Source organism: Abramis brama (genome assembly GCF_963993115.1).
Source record: "Abramis brama genome assembly, chromosome: 25".
NCBI classification, from domain to species: domain Eukaryota; kingdom Metazoa; phylum Chordata; class Actinopteri; order Cypriniformes; family Leuciscidae; genus Abramis; species Abramis brama.
Window position 1 is genome coordinate 5,723,362 of NC_139987.1, and position 24,880 is coordinate 5,748,241.

The following is a 24,880-nucleotide window of genomic DNA, read 5'->3' on the forward strand; positions in this document are numbered from 1 at the left end:
TTCATGGTGACTTTAAAAACCAAAACTGAGACATGTGAGATAAAAAACTGAAAAAATATATATATATCACTACTTATTTTACAGGGTTGCTTTATTCGTGGTTGTATATTTGTTTCTCAGCTGATTTCTTTCATGCCTCAAACACCTTAATTTGTAACCATTTCAGTTCATAACCTAAAATAGTAATTGTTGTGTATGTTAAAGAATAAATAATATTATATCAGGCACATATGTTTAACAGGCACATATCTGTAATATATCTAACACATACAGTATCTAACAGTGTAACATCTGATAAGTGCTTTCTATTTTAGAGAACGGCTACACAAACACAGAACATTTCCAAGACAGGAATAAATGAAGGATAGCAGGACTAGTTCCACTACATTCATATGTCTACGACATGTACGGATTAACTGGACTGACATTTCAAATTCATCATCAAACTCGTAACTGTTGCCATACACAGTAAAAAACATCAAAATTGGCATCCAAATGCCTTTGTTATGTAGTTGACTTAATACTGGATAATGAATATTTTACATTGCACATAGCAAGACAGCTGTGTTTACAATATAATCATGACAAAGAGACAACTTTATACATAGTCTCATACACATTGACAGAAACAATAATTAAGACTTTGCTTACCTAATAGAACAGAGCATTGAGACATAAAGCAAGATGGCCTACTCGGTCATACAATTTAATTTAAAGCTGCCGTGTGTTCATCGATGTTAAAATACTTCCTCCTATCCTAGCTTAATGTGCCATTTGTAGATTAAATTTCTGAGGAGTGTAATCACAGTGGTTCTGTGGCCCTTTCCTTGGTTGATTTGAGCCATACCTAGAGAGAGATATCCATTAGCATTCCCAATTATCCAAATGCCAGTTGCTCAGCTGCTGCAAGTATGGACGTATGCAACTTGAATCCCACTATCTTTGCACATGGACACTCAGTTATGAATACAGATTTTTTGTTCTGATCCAATTACCTGAGCCACAAATGCCATGTGACTAATAACTCTTAAAGCCTCTGGAAAATTACATTGTGACAAGCTGACAACACTGACTGGCTGATGGAACCACAAGCAACTATCCTGAGCTGTGACTCAAAGGCAGCAGACAGGGGCAAATATGAGTCCATTTGAGGCTTTGAATAGCCCTCCAAAAAGTCACTTGGCAAAGACAAAAGTATCAGAATACACAGCTAATTATAAATGAAAAAGTTAAAAATGGCACTTCATTCAGGAAAGAATGGCACCCCCTGGTGTAGACATTTGTCAGCAGGGGCTAACTGAACCCTCCCAATCATCCGATCATTGACTCCTTAGTTTGAGCAACCTAACACATCAACTTCTTGCTCAACGAGTGGTGTGCATTTGGAGTGGGAACAACTCTTTGTCCAAACAAATGGAAGACGGAAGTGTTTGAGAAAATAGTTTGGAAACAGCCGATCCGTTTGATGCTACAAGTGGCTTGAAAGTTACTCTTCAGCTTTAAGCAGAGTCAGTAGAGTCAAAAGAACCAGCAATGACAAAGTTGGTGCTGCCAGGATGGGAACTCCCTGACTGGGCGGCTTGTTGCCTAAGGTCATTGCAGATCAGAACTAGCTGATTGCTCTGGGCCTCGGACAAGGAGCTGCAACTCTGGTAAACACTGAAATTGGTCTTTCTCCCTGGAATGTTGCCTTTCTCACACATGGTCTTCACCATCTTTGCTAATTTGTTCTTTCCCAGAGCTTGGCAGTTGTACCAGTGCAGGGCGGCCAGGTTGACCACAGGCTTGATGGACAGATAAAAGGGGGCATCTTCAAAGAGCATTGCTTGAGGTCTGCGCTGAGCGAAGTCCTTGTAGTCCTGCACCGGGCAGGTTTGAGGAGCGTGCGGGGTAGCGTAGATGCGAAACTCGGTTGTGGACCTTCTGTTTCTGGCATTTGGGTCACTAAAATCCTGGTAGGTCCACTCCAGACACTCTAGTCCTGTTTCTGTGGTGAGCAAGCGCACATCGCCCCATTTGAGAGTGGAGCTATGGAAGCCTGTGCAGTGGCCAAAAGCCTTGGTGTTGTTGAGCCACACCAGGTTGAGTAGACCCTCAGGGTTGAAGCGACTCAGGAGACCCCGTTTCCTTAGGAGCAACTCGTCAGCAAGGGTCAGCTTCATTGACTTGTGGGGTTTGTTGCCTTTCCCTTTGAACTTGAGCTCCAACTGCTTTTGCTTGAGGGCATCTTGGGATCTCTGAAACTCCCGGTCTCTTGTAATGCTGTAGGCGTAGCGATGCTCCTTCAGATAGCGTTCCAGGCCACACTGATAGTTGGCCAGGCTGTTGGGCTCATACTCCGAGCCATCCCTTTGGCGAGCATCCACAAAAAAGGAGGCCAAGTAGATGTCCAACTCATGGCAGGGGATGAAGTATATCTCTCTGGTCTCGGTTGGATACTTAGAAACCAGGAAGTCCCGAAAGTTGCGAAGAGCTGTTTGGGTGCTGCGAATGGTCTTCTCGTTCTGTTCTCGGTATGCTCTCTCATCCATGTCTGCTGAAAGGGAAGAAGGTAGTTTTTTCATATGTCAAGAACTTTATTGCTTTGAAAACAATTACCCAATGGACCTTGGATTAAAGAGGCGGGATATTTGACATGAATGGAAATGTATTTCTGTCTCTCTGTGAGGGATACATATACAGTTACTAGTGAGTTACCAATACTGGTTAGACCAATATTGGTCTAAGGTGTTGTCCAGAGATTTTTTCCGATGGATTTTTTTTTTTTTTTTTTTTTTTTTGAAAGGCCAGGTTTTTGAAGGCTTTTGAAGTTTTGAAGATTTTCAAGGTACAATTAAATGGACTGTACACTCTCCAACCTTGACTAGTGCAAATCCAAGCACTTACACGGATACACACGGGAGCGTTTGAAAGCAGGCGTCTATCAGCGGATCCCTAATATATCCACTGATAGATGCCTGCTTTCAAGCGCTCCCGTGTGTATCCGTGTAAGCGCTCAGTGAATACAACATGTTTTTGAAGCGTTGATCATTGTAGCCAATCACAGATAAACATGTTGAGCTCGTGAACACAATGGCCAATCAGAGGTGTTTAAGAATCCGTTCAACAGTGCTCAAAATGCTAGAGGGAAATGCTGGTATCATTACATTTTTTATATTTCACTGGGTACCACAGTCTGTAATTTTGACAGCACTAATTTGTACCTTCTGAAACATTACGTCCTTTGTTGATAGCAAACAGCGAATCTGCTCAGGTACTGTCCAATCTTTAGGAAAAGATTTCTAATCCCAGATTCTGTATTGATTGTATTGCTTTTTGAGTTATCACTTATCAACATAATGGCACAATTATTTTCCCAACAAAAATACACAAGCATCAAAAGGGGTTTTAGGTTGTGATTTTCCATTTATTATTCACAATAACAGTCATTGAACCCACTGGTTCATACAATGCAGTGTAAGATCATTAAGCACTTATTTTTCACAGTCTACACCTTGACAATCTTATTACATGACACTAATCTGTTATTCAGAGAGGAAGAGGTGTCGTGTCAGAAAGTACAAACATACACTGTAGTTTGTGATGGAAGTAAGCATGCAGTCATAAAATTATTATTATCATTATTTACCTAATGTTTAACACTGAAGTAAATACTGGTCAGGCAATCTGATACTGATACAAGGCATACAAAACAATTATTTTATTTTATTTAAAAGCCAACTTGGCCAAGAACAAGTATAACAACTGACTGAAAGTTTTAAACAAGTGTGCTGCCATAATCACTCACTTTGTGACGGATCATGGCAAAAGAGGAAAAAAGAAGAACAAGGCCGAAATGTGATGGTGAAATCCAAAGTGTTCACTGAGAGTGGTCCTCATGTCCATTGTAAATCAGATAAGGTAAATGTAATATTTTTTTTATTATTTGCTGACGATTGGTAGAAGTTCCCCCTTTGCTTTCATACTTTTAATCTTGGCTTTGATGCTGTCATCCATGGCCTGTCGACATCTGACTGCATAGTGGGCCAGCGTTTCCTCCTTCTCATCCCACGGAGGCAGAGCGTGGAAGACTTCAGGGGCCGCCAAGCTGAGTTCAGCAATGGCTGCTGTCCTGGAAATGGTATTACGGTCTACACCGACTCTGTCAAAAGCCACTTTCATGGATACACTACGTCGAAACTCTTGCAGTGCAGCCATATATCGAGCAATCACACCCACAACGTTTTTCACTGAAAAATAGTAACATCATTCTTTAGTGAAACGAAATTTTACTTGAATGACAATCAAAATCTAGCATTGTTATTCATTATCTAGAACAGGGGTTCTGAACTCTGGCCCCCGAGATCCACTTTCCTGAAGGGTTTACCTCCAACCTCCATCAAACTCATCTGCCTATAACTTTCCAGGGCTGCGTTTATGTCCAATTTTTTATGCCCTTCCCTCACAAACTTCCCTTCGTCTCGTTCACTCGGATGTACATCATTGCTTACGTTGCTCAAGTGCCCACTACTGGCAGAACCCTTGCAATGTGTTTAAATGGAGCCCTAAACCCTTGATCACTGGAATCCGCTATGAAGCTGATTTATTATTTTCAGGTTTTTTCCTTATGAATTTGTTTTACGCACCATTCTATAGGCCTGTATGTATGCTTGGGCTGTTGGAGAAAATATAGTAAACTACACAAGCAAAAATGATAACAGTACAATAAACTATAACAGTCAGCTTAAGGTAGCTACAAGTATTATGCGGATAAATTAAGCACGGCCTGCTGTGACGTCACACTCGTGTTGCATTGTGGTCTATGGATCTGCCTGAAGTGTACATGTTGAGTAGACGCGGAGCGAGTCTCTGTCTGTCCAAATAAACTTCCCTAGTCCACTTGACAAAGTCGAACGCACTTCAAAATGGCGGTGGGGATTCCTCTGAGCGGAAGTGCTTAGGGAAGTTTACGATTGTGAATAAAAGTGGTGTTAAACGCAGCCTAGTAATCCTTAAGACACTGGTTAGCTTGTTCAGGTGTGTTTGATTAGGGTTGGAGCAAAACTCTGCAGGAAAGTGGATCTTGAGGGCCAGAGTCCAGAACCCCGGCTCTAGATGTTTGAGTTAAAGGTCAAATTTAGGTAAACTTTGGACCCAAATCCGTTTCTTACTTCGGACACGCGTGTTCTCGCCATCTCTGCTTCTCTTTGATGAAATCTTGATGGTCCTCTGCCTGTCCAGCGGGTGCAACTCCACTTCCTCAAAGGAGTCGAAGAGGGCTGGAGAGTCAAACGGAGCGCCCTCTTCAGGAATGGAGGTAATTATCTGATGCGAGCTGCCTGCCTCCATTTGACTTGACGAAAGTGGCCTTCTTTTATCTGCCAATCAGAGAAAACAAGACCGTTCTTATCCAAATCACAACCTACACACTGATCTCCATGCCTCTCTTCATATCATATAAAATTGTTATTCTCTAGATTGTAAGGAATAGTCACCTGGGCGTAGTTGTTCTTGCAGGAAGTCACAGATGAGCTCAGCCTTCTTAGTGAGTTCCTGTTGCAGAAGCTCTTTGTCTTGTTTCAGGCTGCTGATGGTTTCACCCATCAACTCACCTTTGCTTCTCTCAGCCTGTAGTAGTGCTTTCAGTCTCTCTATTTCATACACAGCTGGAGATACTGTTTGAGATAGAAACAAAGCTTTACCTCAGGAGTTCCCACTACCACTGGAAAGATATATCTAAATGTTGTTGTTGTTTGGTGCTAATCTGAGAAGTCATCTGAAATCTGATTTAAAAACAGAAAGAAGAAAAGAAATACTTAACATAGGCAATAATATAAATTATAAGCATTGGGAATTAAAAGTAGAAAACAAGAGTAATTCGTGGCTGGTGGTGAACATTTAGGGCGGCCAGATGATTCAAAATTTTAATTGAATTAATTATGTGTTGATCAATTAGTCAAATGAATCTCTATTAATTACATTTATCCACAGCAATCAAGTTTATCTGTGGTAGACTTTGGAGCCATTTACACAGGACATGTTTTTATTCCATCTGCAATGTCTGTCATATTTCACTTGGCATCTTGCTGTTAACATTATGGTTGCTGTTTTTCAGCTTCTTGATTTTCTGCACTCTAGCAGACAGTAAGTTATAGTATAGGCAACTCTTGCTATTTTTAACACTACATTTTAACATTTGGCATTTCATGTAAATTTATATTGCGTATGTTCTGACTTTTTTTTTATTTTCATCACAGCACAAAGATGGAGATGCTTTTCAGGATCTTTTCATCTCTTTCATCGCTTAGCTTGACAAAGGGGTCCAAAATATCTTTTTAATATAGTAATTCAGAACACTTCTCTTTCCAGTCAGTGTTGGGAAAAGTTACTTTTAAAAGTAATGTTACTTACAATTTAACTATTACTCCCTAAAAAAGTAACTACTTGCATTACTTAGTTACTTTTTATGGAAAGTAATCCAACTTGACATTACATAATCATAGTTATCCTCAGATATTTTGTTGTAAATTTAAAAGTAATGCATTTCTAGTTACTTGAAAAAGTAATCTGATTACATATCCTGCATTACTTGCAATGCGTTTCCCCCAACACGGTTTCCAGTAAAACTTATTCTGATTGATTTCCGTGTCACATCTTGAAATGTGATCCATTTATCATTGCTTTTGTTGTTACTTGATGATAACTACCCTTTTAGACGGGCAGATTGCTTTGTCTTTGTTTGGGGTGGTTTAAACTAAGATCATCTTTATAATACTTCTTTAAATGTCTTTACTTTTAGTAGGCTTATTTTTGCTACTTCTACCATGACCTCTTCAAATATGATTATTATGTGATAACAAATAGGAAAAAAACTGAAAAGACTACACCACCTCAAATGAATGCCACTGATGCAGACTGGTAAAAGCGAAATTAAGAAATAAAATACACTGAATTAATAAGCAGTCAATAAAAAAAATCCTACCTTATCACATAAGATGACATGCAAAGAAAAATAGCTAAATTGCAGCAATTTATTCAAAGGCAAAAATGGATCACAGACATCATTTGGTCATTGATTTTATTGTAACGCATCATAAAATGACAAATAAGACCACTTAAGACACACCAGGATGATTGAGTATTTACACACTTGAAAATAAACATCAGTCATCAGTCTTTGTAGAAGTGCTAAAATAAGGACAAGTTCAGCATCAAGTAGGTACAAAAACAAAACACTTTTAAAACTGGTCAGGTGAAGACTTCCTAACCATTACGAAAAGATTTACCTTTCATAACCATACTAAATGCTAAAGTCAGTTTTTTCTTTTATATTAAACATTTGTGGTAATTGTGATATACCGGTACCAACCAAGGTTCATAAAAAACATAATACTTGGTTGTGAAAAGTGATCAAACTTACTGAGCCTTTCAATGTTTTAAAAGTCTGCTTTACTAATGCCATCTGAACAATTTCATTATATATCAGAAGTTTGTGAGCCCTTGAGTGACCTTTTCACTACAGACTCATTTCAGCACCTCACAGACAGCAAGACATTTTGTGGAATATCTTTAACACAGGAATTGTTAATTGTATGTTTGTTTATACTGAATAAACAAATCTCACATTTCTGGCAGTAATTGTATATGCTGTTATATGCTAAGTGGCCTATCCACCTTATTTGTGGAGTAGTAGTGGCCGCGGCCATTTGTGAATTGAATGTGTCAAGGGGCTTCCAGTTATTTTTAGCAGTACAAAACAGCTCGTTTTGCTGCTTGATATTGCAAACGGGTATTACTTACCATATAATTTTAAAGGGGCTATATGTAGAATTCAGAAACCCTTGTTATTAGCGACACCGGTGGTGGTTAAGTGAACTGCAGACAGCAACCTATTGCTTGTGCTCGCACTCGTGCACACGTGACGTACAAGTGACTGAACGTGATTCAATGCTGGTGAAGTTTTCCTCTTATTAACAAAATAAACACAACAACAAAAATGACAGCGGTGGGAAAACAGCAGTTAAAGCATCTGATCATAGCGATGTGGATGTGTTTGCACCAGTTCTGCGAGTCACCGGCTATCAAACTATTATAACAGTGTAATTTTAAAGTATATTTGAGACTATAGACTATATAGATCTGGCTATGTGAGACAATAGTTTGAATTAATCCCTTTTGTTTGCATGACACATTGACATTACAGTCAGTCCCTCCAGTTTTTCACGATTCCGCGATCGTTGAATACTACGCAAAATCAACAAAATGTTGCATTTTTTTGCGATCCTGCATAATTCCTAATTTAACCGCAAAATAATCACAAAAATGAAAAAGACCTAACAAAACATTAAATTATAATCACCCAATTGAAATATCTCTAGTTTAATTAAAGTTTCAATGCATTTTTACATGGATACAGATGTTGCGGGAAAAGGGGAAACTCCTTTTCCTCGATTTACTGAAGCCTAAAATGTAAAACGCATTTTGCAGCTGCACAGCTAGCACAGTGAGTGTCTGGCTCACTCATTGGCTGTGCTGCGGCAACTGCACATCCAATGGCGCGGGCGCCTCTGATGTGTGCGCCAATGAGCTAGCATCACGCCGTTACACGTCAGAGCCCGCCAAGGGGGCGCGGCCTTAGCCTATATTAGTCATAGACAGGCTGGCAGCAGAGAAAGATGGGCTCTGTAGACAGTAAAAGATATTAGTCCCCGAAAAATGGCGTTTTAGCAGGTTTAACGACTGAAGCGACAACTTGCCAGGTTACTATAGTGCGGCCGGCTACGCAATACTCGTTCCCTACTCTCAGGGAACTGAGGTTACGATAGTAACAGAGTAGTTCCCTTTCGAACGGTCACTTCGTATTGCGTAGCTATACGCAGTGGGGACGCCATGCAAAACGCCGCACTGTAAGTAACTGGTTGCCTACTGCAGCTCAGGACCCCTCAACTCAGGATTTACACACAGTTCTACAGTATAAATTACTACACCTGCTGGTAATATTTACATAGGTCAGGTAGAAAAATTTGATGATTAGAATTAATTTGATGAGAATTTGATTAGACCAAAATAAACAAGCTTTATGCATTTTGTTTGTGATTTGTGTCATGTATGACTATTGTGCATCTGACATAATACTATTATGGTAAATGTGATGTCCTAATTATAAAATATAAAAATCGCTAATTTTTTCACACATTTCTGGAAATTACCACCACAAAATCAGTCATTTTGATCGCAAAAATCACACAAAAAAATCGTGAAATCCTGGAGGGACTGTACAGTACAGAATAGATCTTTCGCCATTATCCCTAACATAAGCATTCAATTCATGTGTCACTGAACGGAAGAGAGGCTCTCAGGAGCGTAAACGTCACATACTTTGGATTTTCCCAGAAAAAAACGTCCCGAGTCCTTCACATAAAAATGAGTCCACAGGCTTTCATAGACAACCTATGAAGTCGGGGAAGGTCTTGTTCACACATTGGCAATAAAAAAGGGATATATTCTTTCATATAGCCTTTTTAATGTATTAACGTAATTATAAACACACTGGTTTGTAGCGCAAATAGTTTTAGCGTTTACTGCACATTGCAAAATAAGGTGGATAGGATATCACCTAGGTAAAAATTTAAAATGTACGAAACATATGGAGTAATAAAACTTTGTGGGATGGTTATAAATCTTTAAAATCAATGTCCTGTCAGTCATGCGCAAGCATGTAATGAGGAAGTCCTCGATTTAGTGGGATGCTGATCGACAAATCAGAGCAGCAGAGGAAAAAGGAAGAAAAAAGGCAATAAAATACAGTTTAAGGTGGTTTTGATATGGTAATAATTCACATTGTAATATTTAAAGATATCGGGTACGAGTAAAAACCATCAAAATGGTTTGACAAAACTTGTTTTGATTGTTACAATGCTACATGACTAACATGAATAAGCACTAGACTATTCTAAGGTTATTTTAAATGGTTATAAACAGGTTTGTGTTGACTAAACAAGTCAATAGTCAGTAACTATCACAGTATAGATAATGTTGGTTTTGCTGAAATGAAAGAAATGGAAATAGTTCATTTGTCTGACCGTGAATCTTTCATCTCTTAGTGCTGTGGCTGAACTGAATCAGCTTTTAACGATTCCACACGTAATCGTTCATGTCCAAGACACCGATCGGCATTCAGTCACTGGGCAAAACAGTGTTTCCTTTCAACTGTATGTATAATAATAGCATTTGCCTGTGAATGGAAATTTTTGGGTTTCAGCAATTAGATATAGGAAGGGTCGTTTTTGCCTGAAGATTGTTCGTCACAAAAAATAAAGGACTCTTGAGAAGACTCTTGCTTCTTTTTCTGGCCGATTCGAAGTCTGCATTTATTAATACAGGCCTTCTTCAGCTTAGATGATTCCACGGGTGTCCATCCGTCTATAGTCGAACAACGCAGAACATATGCTGCGAGAGAAAACAAAATAAATACATTTTTAATTAAAAACATTTTAGGGAATTAAAATTTAGGAAGTTAGAAAAACAAACGGTGGATTAATGAAAGCGCAGAGAGCACTAAAAAATTTCACATGTATTATATAATGAAAAATAAAAATATTATTATGTAAATATTACTGTTTATAGCTATTGTGCAGTGTTATATCAGTGCAATTTAATAATAGAAAAATAATAATAAATGTTTCCTTCATTGTTTAGGGGAAAACAGTGTAGAACATCCTTGATCTACAAACATTTTAAATATACTAGATGTTCTGAAGAAGAAAAAAAAAAGGCATAAATATAAATATTAAATATCAGCAAAAGGCTGAAGACATTTAGCTGAAGTATTATAAAATGTTTGGGATAAGTTTCTAATTCTCACCAATGCTGCATTGATTTGAACAAAAATACAGTAAAATATAGAATAAAAACAGTAATATTGTGAAATATTTGTACTACTTAAAATAACTTTTTTCTATTTGAATATATGTTAAAATGTAATTTATTCCTGTTATTAAAGCTTAATTTTCAGCATCATCACTCCAGTCTTCAGTGTCACATGATCCTTCAGAAATCATTCTAATATGATAATTTGATACTCAAGAAACATTTCTGATTATTATAAACAGTTTTTGCAGCTTAATATTTTCGTGGAAACTGTGACATGTTTTTTTTTTCTGGATTCTTTGAAGAACAGAAAGTTCAAAAGAACAGCATATATTTAAAACTTTTTTTTTTTTGTAATGTGAATGTCTTTGTCACTTTTGATGAACTTCGTTTAAAAAATAAAAACAAAACTTTTGAGCCCTAAATTGTCAAGTAAGAGTGAACTGTCCCATTTAAAATACTCACACATAATCCCATCCACTCTTCTTCTGTCCAGGATCTTTTTGCCGTCAGGCACTTTTCCCCTCTTCCCGAAAGCGACGGCCCCGTTGAGGTCCTCCTCGCTGAAGAAGTGCTCGAACAGCAGGTGGAAGAGCCTCATGCTGTCCTGCCGCGACTCCTGAAGCATGGAGGCCAGTTTGTAGTGTGGCAGGAAGAGTCCGCTCCCGGGAAACAGCTCCTGCTCTCCCAGTCTGGCCGGACTGGACAGAGGCATCTGCGTTCGCTCGTGAAACACCAGGATCCGATCAATGACTGTCTGCAGGTTTTGTAGGGTTATAGTATCTGCAATTTATTAAAAAGAATTGACCTGTTGACATAACTGAGGGTGCATCAATCACAATTACATCCAACTGATATAGTTGAGGTTGATTTTTATCAGGCTGCTAGCTCACCTATGCTTGTTATAAACTCTTCCAGGTGTTTTCTCTCTTCAAAATACCTCTCACTGCTCGGACTGAGATCTGATGTGCAGAACTGCTCTTCTGAACTGTGTGCAGCAGGAACCAGATGCTCTGTAATACATCAAATAAGCGTTTAGAAGCGGATGAACTTTCCTCCCGACCCGATATTGCAATCAGCTGGCAGAAACACAACGCACAACGCTTCAAACCAAACGCATTTCCCACACAACGTCACAGTAAAGGACTGGTCTGTACTGCAGTTCATACAATCGGCAAGTCCACAGACAATCAAGGCATTTTCATCAGAGACATTTTATTTTATTTGCCATGATGCAAAGTTTCCTCCAAATTCATTATAAAAATCAATACAGAGGAAAAATTCTACTAGCGTAGAGTGAATCTCACTAAACCTGTCAATAGGAAATACATGTTGCGCTCAAAGAACCAAGACCGTTTGCATTGTGACATTCATTTCATGAAAAATAAGCACATTTTCCTCCCAAATTCTCAGATCGTTTTTCTAACAGTTCTCAAAAACAACAACAAAAAAGTATTTCTCATTACCCAAAAGAAATTACACAGTAATGCTTTACTGAATTAAATAAAAAACATTTATTTTGGTAATATGTTTTTTTTTAACCAGCAAAAATTCAATCCAGTACAACAACTACCATACTACCATAATGTAAATGCATTATATATATATAAATAAATTATATATAAATGTATGTTTTTTTTATACATTATATTTTTAATGTAGTCCCGAGAATGGGATTTTATGTTACACTTTAATAAGAGTGTTTGTGCTTAATTCTCATGAAAATGTCACATTGCAACAAAAAAACAAAAAAAAACAAAAAAAACATTGAGGTTCTTATAAAATAGTTTATGCGAAATACATTTTCTTAATTGTCTTAATTTTGGGTAAATATGAGCTGAACATGTTATTGACGGGTTTTGTGGGATTTACCCATTGATATAGTTATATAATATAAAACAGCAATACTTTTAGATCATAAGTTCTTGCACAAAAAACTAACCATGAAGGGCTTTCAAAATCACAGCATAATCCATCTTCTCGTGTGAACCTGTAAACAGAATAAAATTATAGTTTGTCCGCAGAAAAAGAGATATGAATATTATCTTTTAAGCATTTTAATGCATGCTTATGATAAAACACACAATCACATGACACTTTAACAACGTTAAATCTACTGACATCCATTTTCCTCTCAGTAAAGAGAGAAAGTGTCAAGAAAACTCACCTGTTATTTTCGTTCGGTTTATTTGGAGTTAAAGAAATAACAGCGTCATCCATTTCCATCTGGACTGAAATGTCAAATATCCCCAGAGTCTCTTGGGAAAACAGCTTAATGCCTTATTGCAGAATGGGAGAGGACGCGATCTCATTAACTAGCTTACTAAGACCAAATAACTGCCAGTGTGAGATTGAATTCATTTATAATGCCATGTAGAGAGATACCCACTTCCCTGAAAAATGGGATTTTATCATAAAATGTACTCATAATGAAGCACCAATCTATCTAATTTGTAAACGAAAAATAATGAAAAAAATCTCAGACATTGAGAATTTTTTTTTTTATATTGTTTATAGAGATGTAGTGAAAAATATTTCATCGCAAATATGAGAAAGTGACAACTGCTCATTTTCTTGTTATTTTGGGGCACTGGCCTCAAGCTCAAAAAATAATTACGTTTAATGAACTTGTGTTCACACTTTCAAAAAAAAAAAAAAGGGTGTTCACATTGGCATTTTAACACAGAACCTAAAGATACTGAACCTAAAGGCATAGAGATATTTAGATATATTGACTAAACGAGAGCAGGTGAGTGAAGTGGAGTGGTGTGACGCTCCGCTCAATCGCTCACGGCACAAGCGAACGCTCCACTCATGTGCCGCTCGCCGGTAAGATTAAGTTACTCAAATCCCGCTCTGACATTACATTTCTCTGTACTATAGGTGCGTTCCCATTCGACCATAAGTGGACTTCACAGAGTTTTCCGCCATCTAAAGTGAGATTCCAATCCGAAGGGAGCGAACACATGGCGTAGGGAATAAGGGAACATCGATACATCACTTCACAGGAAGTGGAGAGCGAAAATCACCCAACTGTCATTGCCCGCCGCGTCACCATCAGTCTGAACCAAGCGGCAACATTCTAATCTGAAAAATGAAGCCTACCCGGAAGTGCGGAAAACTGCAATACATCGAAAATCCGCTAGAGGGAGGTCCCAAAAGGGAGCAAATGTCCATAGCCCCCATGTTAAAATGTCCGTTTTCACAGCATAAATTCATGTTTTTACAGGTTGGTCCCATGGACTTTTATTGTATTTTTCGATAGCTTCCGAGTGCCTGACAACTGTGAGGGGGGTGAATTTTTTTCTAACTCGTTAGTTTAGATCGTATTTAGATATAAAATGTATGACAAATAAGGGCGTGGTTAACTTTGATTGACAGCTTGATTGACAGCTGACAAGGCAGCGCCACGGAGAATGACAACATAAGAAGCGCCATTTTTTAACACAGTTGAAAGATAATACTACTGTTTCTGTATCATGAAATGTAGTTTTAAGAGTTTTTCAGGCGAGAATGTAGTTGTTTAAAGCTCAAATCTGTGGTTTATTTAAAGATTTATGAAAATTGTATCCAGTTGTGAGATCCAGCGATGACCGGGCGCTCGGCGCATGTACCCCGCCTGGAACAGCCTTTCCTCGGCTAGTCGTTCTGGCGTTTGCCGCTGACTCTGGCGTCTCTGTAGTGGTTAAACATGAGATATAATTCGTCTTGTGTAACGTTATATCTAACGGTCGATTTTTGGTCTCGGAATCTATAATTTGTTCCCTGGCCAATCGTTTTGGCTGAGGGGAAGTTTCATAACTTTATAAGCTATTTAACTTTACCGTTGTATGGTTAGACTAGAGTGCTGACTTTGTATGTTTGACTGAATTGTTTGCTTTATTTGTATAGCTTCTTGTACCTTTTACTTATACTTTTATAATAGCTAATATTGATAAAAGTGAAAATTAACAAAAAGAGACTGGGTTGAGTTTTGTCATTTTAAATTTTAATACAACGAAGATGATCTGTAATGTTGTTTACTGCAAAATCTGTTGTTTAGTACAAATGCACATATTGCCTGGACCATATTAAAATGTTTAATATTTTTATATTATATTTAAAACGAAAAGAGGCAGGTTTGTGTTTTATATTTAGTTTTTTTTATAAATAGGCAAACGTTATGTGCAGTGAATATAATCAATACGCGTTGCCTGAACCACATTTGTGTGGCTATAATGTTTAAGATTTCTTTAAATGAAAACGAAAAGAGTTAGTGTGGTGTTTTATAACATATTTCGTTGCCTAAAATATACACAGAGATAACCGGAGTAGCAGAGCGAGCTGAGTGACGCGCGCTGCGTCAGAAGGTGGGCGGGGTTAGGATTTCCCAAGATTTTCCGCCACCCATACCCCCCATAAACGGCTTCAAACCCGTTCTTCAGAAAGTCTATGGGTGACGTCACAGACGCTTTGTCCATATTTTTTACAGTCTATGGTCTGAACTAACCATAGAGCAGAGCCGATGGAGGAGTTTACGTACGCGTTTGAGTATTCATAAATATTGTTATTATTATACAAAGTAGAGTATTTATAAATGTTGAGAAGCAGCTGAGGCGCTTTAATTTTTTATTTTACTTTATTTACCTCAGGAATGTTTAAGAAAGCGGACGAGATGAGACCGTTACAATTATTTAGACCACTGATTAAGAACACATTTATACACAGTTAACCAAATCAACATTTATTTTCATATTGAATGACAGTTACAGTACAGCTTCAAATATGTTAATAGTCAATTAAATATACAACTATGTAATAAACTAATAAAACCAATAGACTAATACAATGTTTTGATTATTATTTATTAGATACTGTGTTTTGTATATGTATAGGCCTATTATATGGCTTTAAATTTGAAAGTAAGGTAAATTACAATATTAATTTATGATTTATCATAATCTGCACGATTCTTTCTTTGATGACGTTGCAGGGCTTTCCAAATGAGCGATTATAGAGAGCCTAAGTCCCTCCCCTCCGCTTCCGGCTCATGGGACCTTACTTCGGAAAAAAAATGTATGGTAGTCAATGGCGAGAGACAACTTATCTTTTTATTCCGTCTGAACTGTGCCCTGAATTACACATATGATGTTTGTCAATTTAAAAAATAATTATGAAAGTCAAGAAAGTCGCAGTTTGTCATAAAACAGAAGAGTAACATTTAGTTTTATGTGAAAATCGCTCAATGAACTACATCTCTCGTCTCGCACTATGTACGTCACAAGATCCGTTGCTCGTATGTGTGCAGTCTGGTACAAAACACTCAGGCATGACGGCGTAACGTTACGATTATAACGTAAGACTATAGAAACAGACAGACGTTAGCTTCAGTAAAGTTAGCTTCATTCATTGAGAGAAAAGGTATGACGTCACACGTCCGCCTTTTGGGTTTGTAGTCTCTGTTATTACGTATTTTCACAGTCTTATACCTCAACAGTTTTACATCAAACTGCGACTTTCTTGACTTTAAAATGTATCTTTTAAATTGACAAACATCATATGTGTACTTCAGGGCACAATTCAAACGAGATCAAAATATTTGTTGTCTCGCGCCATTGACTACCATACAATATTTTTCCGAAGTAAGGTCCCATGGTGGTCCACCGGAAGGGGAGGGACTTAGGCTCTCTATTGTCAGTGAAGTCCACTTCAACAAGGTGCGTTCCCTACGCAGTGTTCACTACTCCCTGAACACGGTATATCAGTTGAAGTGGACTTCGCTGATAATGGCTCATTTGGCTATATATAAACGTCACGTGACTTGACAAGAATCGCAGAGCTGGTGCAAAAACATCCACATCGCTATGATCACATGCTTTCTTAACTGCCGTTTTCTCACCGCTGTTATTTTTGTGTTTATTTTGTTATTGAGAGGAAAGAGCGCAGCACATATTTACATATTCATCTAAACACCGCTCTCAGCAGTGTGGATGGCGTCTGGATGTTCGTTAACAGTACATCGCTGCAAAGATGTTTCTAACTTTATGAAACAAGAACTTAGTTATGAATATATCACGGAATGAATCTTTGCTAACTCAGTTTCTCCACTCTCGCTTTCAATTTCTTCTCCTTCTTCGTTCTTAACTTTGGTGTAAATAATTTTGTCAAATAAATAGGTCTACCTTAAAGGTACACTACGCAATGTTTGGCACACTAGCTGCTTATGAAAAAATCTGAATGTGTCTTGCTCACATGCTACATGCCTGCATTCATAAAGTTGTGTTATAGGGCCGATTCACACAGAACGTGTTTTTCCATTTCCACTGGATTCTATAAAAAACTGAATTTTTTTGCAATGAAATGAATGTATATATTTTAGTTTGATAATGTTTTTATTTAATATTTTGTATTTTTAAGGAATTTTATAGTACTAAATTATATTTATGCAGTAGTAATAATCCATTTATTCACTTTTTGAACATAAACCTGAAAACTTAAACTTAAACAAATCTTGAATGCTTTGGAGCACAGTCTTAAGTTTTGTCACTTTTTAAAGAAGACCCTTGGAAGATTATTGCTGAAAAAAAGAACTTAAAAGTTATAGAAGTTTAAGTTTATTGTTATGAAATATTCACAAAAATATTTTCAATCTTTACATGAAATATATATTTTCCAAAACATGTTTGACTCTAAAACTGTGAGACAATCAAAGCCATAAATCTAAACAAGTTGTGCTCCAAATCGGAGTATGATATCTAAAAAAATTAGCTTTCAGTAAGATTGTGTTTGGGCGCAGTACCAAAGGTTTCCACTAGATGAAATTCGTCATTTTTTAAACTGTGGCTATTTTTTTTTTTAGGGCCATTTAACTCTTTCGAATCATGTCCATGAGTTTTTGTGTGTTCACATAGTAAGTGCCAAAACCTTAACCAAGTTTTGTACCATTCTGATGAAGTAAAGAATTCTCAAAAACCAAAACGTTAAAAAAAAATTCTCAAAAATGACCGAAATGCACCAGAGGGTAAAAAGAGGTTCAACTTCTAGTGATCTAGTGTTTTTCCAAATTCCACTGCCTGTGTCTCATGTTTTTCAAAGTGAAAACATGTTCTGTGTGAATGGTCCCTTAGAGCCGTTCACACAGAATGTGTTTTTGCGGTTAAAAATGCAAGACACAGTTCAGTTGAGGGAAAAAATGCAAAGTATCGAGATGCATTTTTAAAAGAAGTTGAACTTCTTTCAACATGAACACTGCAAAAGACGAGTGCAACAGTTAAACACGTCCGTCTAGCATGGGTTTACACTGAAAAACAATGAAAATAAGCGCAGTGGAATGGAAAAACGTGTTCTGCGTGAATGGCCCCTTATCCTTAATACAGTCATTCACTTTCCTTTTTAAAGAAAATATGTAGGCAAAAATGTTCACTCCTAGCCCATATCATTCCTTGAACACAGCATTTTTCTTTTTGGCCAGACTTGAATTGCATCTGGGGTTTAAGCAACACCCAGTGTGTTTCATCATGTCCATTGTGTAGGGTTGGGTTACACTTGTGCGGTGTGCTAAATCTAATTTATGGCCTTGACTGAGACGACGTCATAAATGTAATAAAGAAGATCAATATAAGCCAGCACTCCGCCCACAGACTCGCTCACAAATATCACACACAGAAATACATGTTCAATATACTAACCTTTTGTGTTTGTTTGGGATTTCTATGCAAGTACATTATAAGTATGGATTTTTGTTCAGGCTTTTTTCATTGGGTGTGTGGTTGCGGCTAGGGTACAAATGTGGCTTGCTTGATTAAATAATTATGCAGAACCATTCAATTTGCATTCAGCAATGTTCAAAGCAAACAATGTACACTTCATGAGGTGCCGGTTTTGCTTTGCCTCTGAAGCTCTATTGAGCAATATTGGTATTTCACTTTTTACTATCATTTATAGCACCTTCATGATGACTATGAGATCATTAAAGGATTAGTTCACTTCAGAATTAAAATTTCCTGATAATTTACTCACCCCCACGTCATCCAAGTTGTTCATATCTTTCTTTTTTCAGTCGAAAAGAAATTCGTAATAACCATAGACAGTATATAAACGGTAATAACGTTGAAAGGTCACGCGTGACGCACGTGGAAGTACCGACCTAGTGTTTACAAAGCAAACGTGCAAAGACTAAGCGCCATTTACAAAATAATAAATAAATAAAAGTTAAAACAACGATGTCGGTTTTCGAGTTTTTCACCCTATCCTACATTTTGATCCGGAACAAGCGTGACCTTTTAACATGATTACGTAACGCGTGGTGCATCACAGTGCTAGTGCAAGATGAGCATTTGTGGTTAAAAGGTATATATATATATATATAAAAAAATTTTTTGAAAATAACCGATCGTTCGCTAGATAAGACCCTTATTTCTCGGCTGGGATCGTGTAGAGCCTTTGAAGCTGCATTGAAACTGTAATTTGGATCTTCAACCCATTGGACCCCATTGAAGTCACTATATGGAGAAAAATCCTGGAATGTTTTCCTCAAAAACCTTCATTTCTTTTTGACTTAAGAAAGAAAGACATGAACATCTTGGATGACGTGGGGGTGAGTATTTTAATTCTGAAGTGAACTAATCCTTTAAGTGGGTTTATGTTCATTTCAAGCACACAAAGGCTCAACAGACTCAAATTAATTCAAACACTGTACAAGTATTGTATGCCATTGCTTTAGATATATAAAAAAAAGGTCAATCCAAGAGTCCAGAAGAGAATTTATCAACTAACCTTGCCATGTAATAAAAATGTCATAATAATTTCCTATTTTATGTTTTTCTTTATGTTGGGACCTTGCACCACATGACTCTGTATCTGAGCAGTGTTGAGCCCCTGTGGTGAAAATCAAGCTTTTAATGTTGTTTTATGGTGTTGCTTTAAGACAAACCATGTGCAAATTCATAAGTCAACACCATTGCTGAGTATTTTCTCCTTAAAACTGCAGTGACAGTCTCAAGTGTTTCTGACGTCACAAACTACCTTGTAACCAATCAGATCAACATGTGATCGTCAACGAGTGGTTCTCTGAGCTGGTGTGAGTGAGTGGAGGCGGGGCTCATTTGCATATTCATAGAACCGTATATATATTAAATGAGGCAAGGATGTAGAGTTACATTAAATCTATTTTAAGGCATAAATCATTTTTTTTCAAGGAAACAACGTTTAAATATGTAATTTTGGTGTTCAAGGATGAGTTTTAAGGGATACAATTATTGACTACAGGGGGACTTTAACTAAAATTAAAACTATTAAAATTTTTAAAACAATTTACAAATAAAACAAATACTAGATGAAAAACAAACTAAAAATGTTGCCTTGGAAAATAACTCAAATAAAATACATAAGTTAACGTGCTAAAATGACTAAAATAAAAATAAAGCCAAATAGAAATAATTTTATTTGCAATTTTTATTTTTATAATTTTTGTAACACAAAATTACTAAACATTAAACTAAAATTATAATGAAACTGACATTTAAAAATAATGAAATAATAAAAAGCAACAAAAAAAAACCTATAATAGTATATAAATATAAATATAAAAATATATAAATATTCCCAGTCTGTCAGTAACGCTCTGTTTAGTTCCTGTCTCTATGAAGCCCCTCCTTCTGAAAAGCACAATGTGCTCTGATTGGTCAGCTGGACCGGTATGTTGTGATTGGTCAACCACTTTGTGTGTTTTGAGTGTGTTTGGGAAATGTCCCGCCCCTTACAATAACCGCCAGTTTCAACACACTACTAACTAACGCAACCAGGCCTCGTCCCTTTATTCTGCGTATGCCCTGGAATTATTTAAATGAGGAATATTGTGACGTGTTCATTCTCGGAAGAAAACTGAAGACTACAATCGAGGCGTTTCAGGGAGTTCAGAAACAGTGACACCGATATAGACCTTTTTCATGCTCAAACAGCAACATTAAAGAAAGTTGAAGATGTAAAAAGGTGCTCTTTAAAAGCAACCACGAGAATGGCTCAAAAAAAGACGTTCTGAGAAAAGCTTGTGCAGGATTTGTTTGCAGGTGTTGCTAGCGCAAGATATCTAATGAAATTACATTTTTAAGTGTGACTTAAACAACAACATTCTCAATCATTTCTCATCACAAACGTAATGACATTTATTGCAGATAAGGGTCTTTACCTGTGTTGTCTGCTCTAACTTCTGTACTAAGTGCTTGCGTTGCTAGAAGATCCATTTCAGGGTTTACACCAATGGAAGCCTCTCCGTAAGACAAAGAAGACCTGGGATATTCGTCCCGGTGTAGCACCCCCATAGCGTCAATCCTTCCCGAATGGGGTACGGCTGCCAAACTTTGACTGCATGCAGGGTTCGAGTTCATGTGCATTTTGTTCTGGGTAACGTGGAAAGGCGCACGCAAGGGTTTGATCATGGATGTAGGGGAGTTGTCCAGCGGAGACGAGGACACCGCCAGGGAATCTCCGTCTACAGAGGAAGGCTTCTGGGACATCGAAGAACTAGAGGACGGCCTGTTCTGGAGGTTCGGCCTGGGCGACTGCGTGACGCCTCCAGAAGAGCGGTTCCCCTCCGAGCTGCTAGGCATCTGTTGGTTGGCCACACTGTAATAGTCTTCACCCCTCTCTTGTTTGATCTTCTTCGACGCCGGGTCAGTGCTGTCCTCAGGTCCTGGTCCTTTCCCGGCTCTTTTCCTGTGCGTGACGCTCGAGGCGTGGTTGAACTCGGAGTCGCCGTCTTCGTCGGTGGCCGACGACTCGCAGACGATGTCGTACAGGTTGTTGTTGTACTCCTCGCCGTTGTCGTCCATCTCGGAGGCTTCGCTACAGTTGGAGATGTCGCACGAGTCGTGGATCTGACTGGAGTCGCCTTGGCTGGAGCTGCCCTTGTGTTTTCCGGCATTGCCGAGGAAGCGCTCGGCCGAGGTGTTCTGCATGACGGCAGCGGCCTGAATCATACTGTCCGTGTTGATGCTGCGGCTCTCTGTGTAGCACATGCGCTCCTTGTTCCCCGTTTTGCAGGTGGTGTTGAGGGGCCAGTGGTAGGCGTGACCGGCGCTGCAGCCCCACAGGGCCGTCAGGGTGCCGTGAGAGCCCTCGTTCAGCATGTGTTTCAGGTTGGGGATCAAGGTGCAGATTGTTCCATGACTGTGGGCCCATTTCACCAGTTTAGCGAGGTTGTCGGAGGAAGTGTGCAAGCAGTCCTCCATGTTGAGCCTCCTCCCCTTGGGATGATAAAATTCATTCATTTCTCAGTACAAACGCATGTGTGATAAACTTAAAGGCAACAAAAAAAGCAGTTGCAACTCATTTTGCTTCCATAAAATCAGTATAAGATGCATTGAGAAAATAGGGAGAATTTTCATTTCATGCAAACTTTAACGCAAAAGAGTAAAACAAACCAATAGAGGGCAACAATGCCCGCCTACTTTTTTAGAGGCGCTGGTTCTGGAAGTATTTTTTTCCTTTCATTTCTTCCATAGGGATTTCAAAAAAAGTCTTTGTTAAAGCGTTATTAGCCAAGTCAACCAGCTACGAGGTGCATCATAACATTTTCTTCAAAAGTTTGATTTGAAGCAAGAAAGTATTTGAAAATCTGACAAAATGACGAAGGTACAAGACTGTGTACTTAGCGGCTTTAGAGAGGGAAAGAGCTACAATCCCAAGAAGCATTGCGAATAGCATAATCAAATTAAAAACGATGGAGAAATATAATACTCATTTAAAAATGCTGATTTTATATATAACAATATTTAAGTTTTTTGCATAATATGCATATGTATAGAAATATTTAAATATTTTGAGAGTGTCGGAAGACTACGTCATTTGCAGTGCTTCATGGGAGTGGGCGGAGCAAAAGAGATATTTTGGCACGTTTTGCTTGTTTCGCCTCAGATTGGTGTCATTTTCTGTACAGCATCATGGATAATGTAGTTTTTCACCACGAATTCTGCTGTTAAACAATTATTTTAAAAAATAAGATGAGATGAAATAATGCGAATTCTTCTGGAATCCGACTGTTGCCCTCTATAAGATATTCATATTAAATTTTCAATTCAACTTTTGTGTAGTTGTCATATAATTTTTTTTTAATTTAATAAATAAAAAATAAAAGCATGAACACTTATGTAAATCAACATCATTTTATCCAATAAATTACTTTCCTGATCAGCTATTCCCTTACAATAAAGTACTGTGACATTATGGTGTCGCTTGATAAAAATAATTCATTTTTCAACACAAATGGTTTTTGCATACAATCAACTTAAAGTCAACATGAAATGGTAGGTGCAGCCCATTTTACTTACATAATGTTCACAATAAGGTCATTAAGATGCATTTCAATAATTAAACAACTTCATAGAAGGTGCTAGCTCATGCAAAAAATCATCAATTGATCAACCCGAGCTTCTGTTTGACCATATGTTGTGTGTTCTATGTATGTGCAAGCAGCACATATTAATGTTTAAATGTGAATAAATCATTAAATGTGATCGTGTCCCTCAGAATACTTGGGTGAATGATCAATTAATACATATAGATTGCTTTCACAATGTCTTTAGGAATGTGTTTTTGAACTGTCAAAGTTATGATGGAATAGCACAGAAATATCTGATTTCATTAAAAAGGTCTTCATTTGTGTTTCGGAGATACATGCTATTAATATTAATAATAAAGTATATTTTTTATTTCCTCAGGTGAACACTTGTGTAAATCAACATTAGGCTATTTTATCCAATAGATTACTATACTTACATAAGTGTGCTTGGCTAGTCACTTACAATAAAGTACTGTGACATTATGTGATGGTATTGAATGATTAGCATACTAATTTACCACAATATGTACATGGTATTCCAAGGTACTTATGAGAATACCATCGCCATGCAAAATGTTAAAAAACAAAACAAAAACATTGAATTACCAAGGTACTTTAATCATGACTTTTTTATTAGCGGAATAACCTGAAGACACACCCCTGTCAAAAACATCACCGCCCACATGCATTGTTTACTACATTAGCTCTGTTGTGGTCAGTAGCATGACACATGAAGCCATTGATGTCTATGTTAATGAATACCGATCACGCACATCATATTCGCGTAATAAACGCAGAGGTCCGAATGCACATAACAAACCCCCCCGAGATGTTGCGCGTGCAGACAGCTGACTGTTTGAGACAGAGGATCTGCATAAACACAAAGCCCGACAAAAGCATCATGATCATGTACCTTCATTCGGGAGAATCCACCCCGATGTCCGTCACGTGTGCTGCTCGCTGGCTCTTCGCTCGATATCAAACATAATTTGTCAAAGCAAACTCTCAATTTCTACGCGGTTCTTCAAATTTTGACAGCATTTTATACAAAAGCCATTAATTTTGCTTTTAATGGACGTACAGCGGGTACTTCCGCTACCACCGGAAGTACGTGTCCGAGATATATGATATGGCAGGCGGTGTACATGTATGAAATTTTACATTTAATTTATTACACAATCGTAAATGACATCGCTAAATATTTTCGTCAAAGTATGCATTCAATAATATAGCCTAATCGTGGCGAAAAAGAAGTTAATATCTGAACGTTAACCTGACGTTTAAACACTTAAAATGTGCCAAAGACCCTGTAGCAAAATTGCAACACGTGTTTAAAGCAATTAAAAAAAAATACTTTTTTGTTCTTTTTGTATTAATTCCAAAGACGTTTAATGAAAAAAGTAGCATACATAATTTTGGACTGTTTTGTAAGATAAATTAAAATGAAAATGCATTTTACTAAAGGATCATCACACAATTTTAGAGAATCAGTCTTCCTGTAAAAGCTGAAAGGCAAAGTCAAAAAGGACAAATAATATGTACTTTAATTATACTGTACGCTTAAAACATGGTTTTATAACCAGTGGTTTCCTAAAACCACTTTCAAGATGGATAAATCAAAATACATAATCAGTGTCAATGAGTTAATCCCCCATCCCTAAGCTTCTTACACTGTTTGCATGAGCTCCTATATTATTTTGGTTAATTGTGGTTTTA

General features: G+C 37.6%; 1 protein-coding gene across 5 annotated transcripts; it reads right to left on the reverse strand.

Annotated features, from left to right (window-relative positions):
- Positions 1 to 80: 80 nt before the first annotated feature.
- Positions 81 to 24,264, reverse strand: kiaa1958 (KIAA1958 ortholog). Of its 5 annotated transcripts, XM_084103621.1 has the most exons (6): positions 24,078 to 24,264; positions 21,014 to 22,070; positions 12,791 to 12,838; positions 11,742 to 11,861; positions 11,314 to 11,631; positions 7,041 to 10,428 (listed from the first exon to the last, which is right to left on the reverse strand). In XM_084103621.1, the coding sequence occupies exons 1-6, from the start codon at positions 24,081 to 24,083 to the stop codon at positions 10,244 to 10,246; spliced, it is 1,734 nt and encodes a 577-aa protein (XP_083959747.1). In that variant the 5' UTR covers positions 24,084 to 24,264; the 3' UTR covers positions 7,041 to 10,243. The 5 variants fall into 5 exon arrangements, with proteins under 5 accessions (XP_083959745.1, XP_083959744.1, XP_083959746.1 ...); XM_084103620.1 differs by lacking the exons at positions 7,041 to 10,428; positions 11,314 to 11,631; positions 11,742 to 11,861; positions 12,791 to 12,838 and adding exons at positions 3,390 to 4,229; positions 5,151 to 5,357; positions 5,475 to 5,654; XM_084103622.1 differs by lacking the exon at positions 12,791 to 12,838.
- Between the last annotated feature and the right edge of the window lie 616 nt (positions 24,265 to 24,880).

Bases quoted from the DNA above. Each gene is read 5' to 3' on its own strand.
- kiaa1958 (XM_084103618.1), bottom strand. The intron at 2,537-21,013 runs GTAAAGACCCTT...CTTCCCTTTCAG, and splicing joins AGTTAGAGCAGACAACACAG to CAGACATGGATGAGAGAGCA.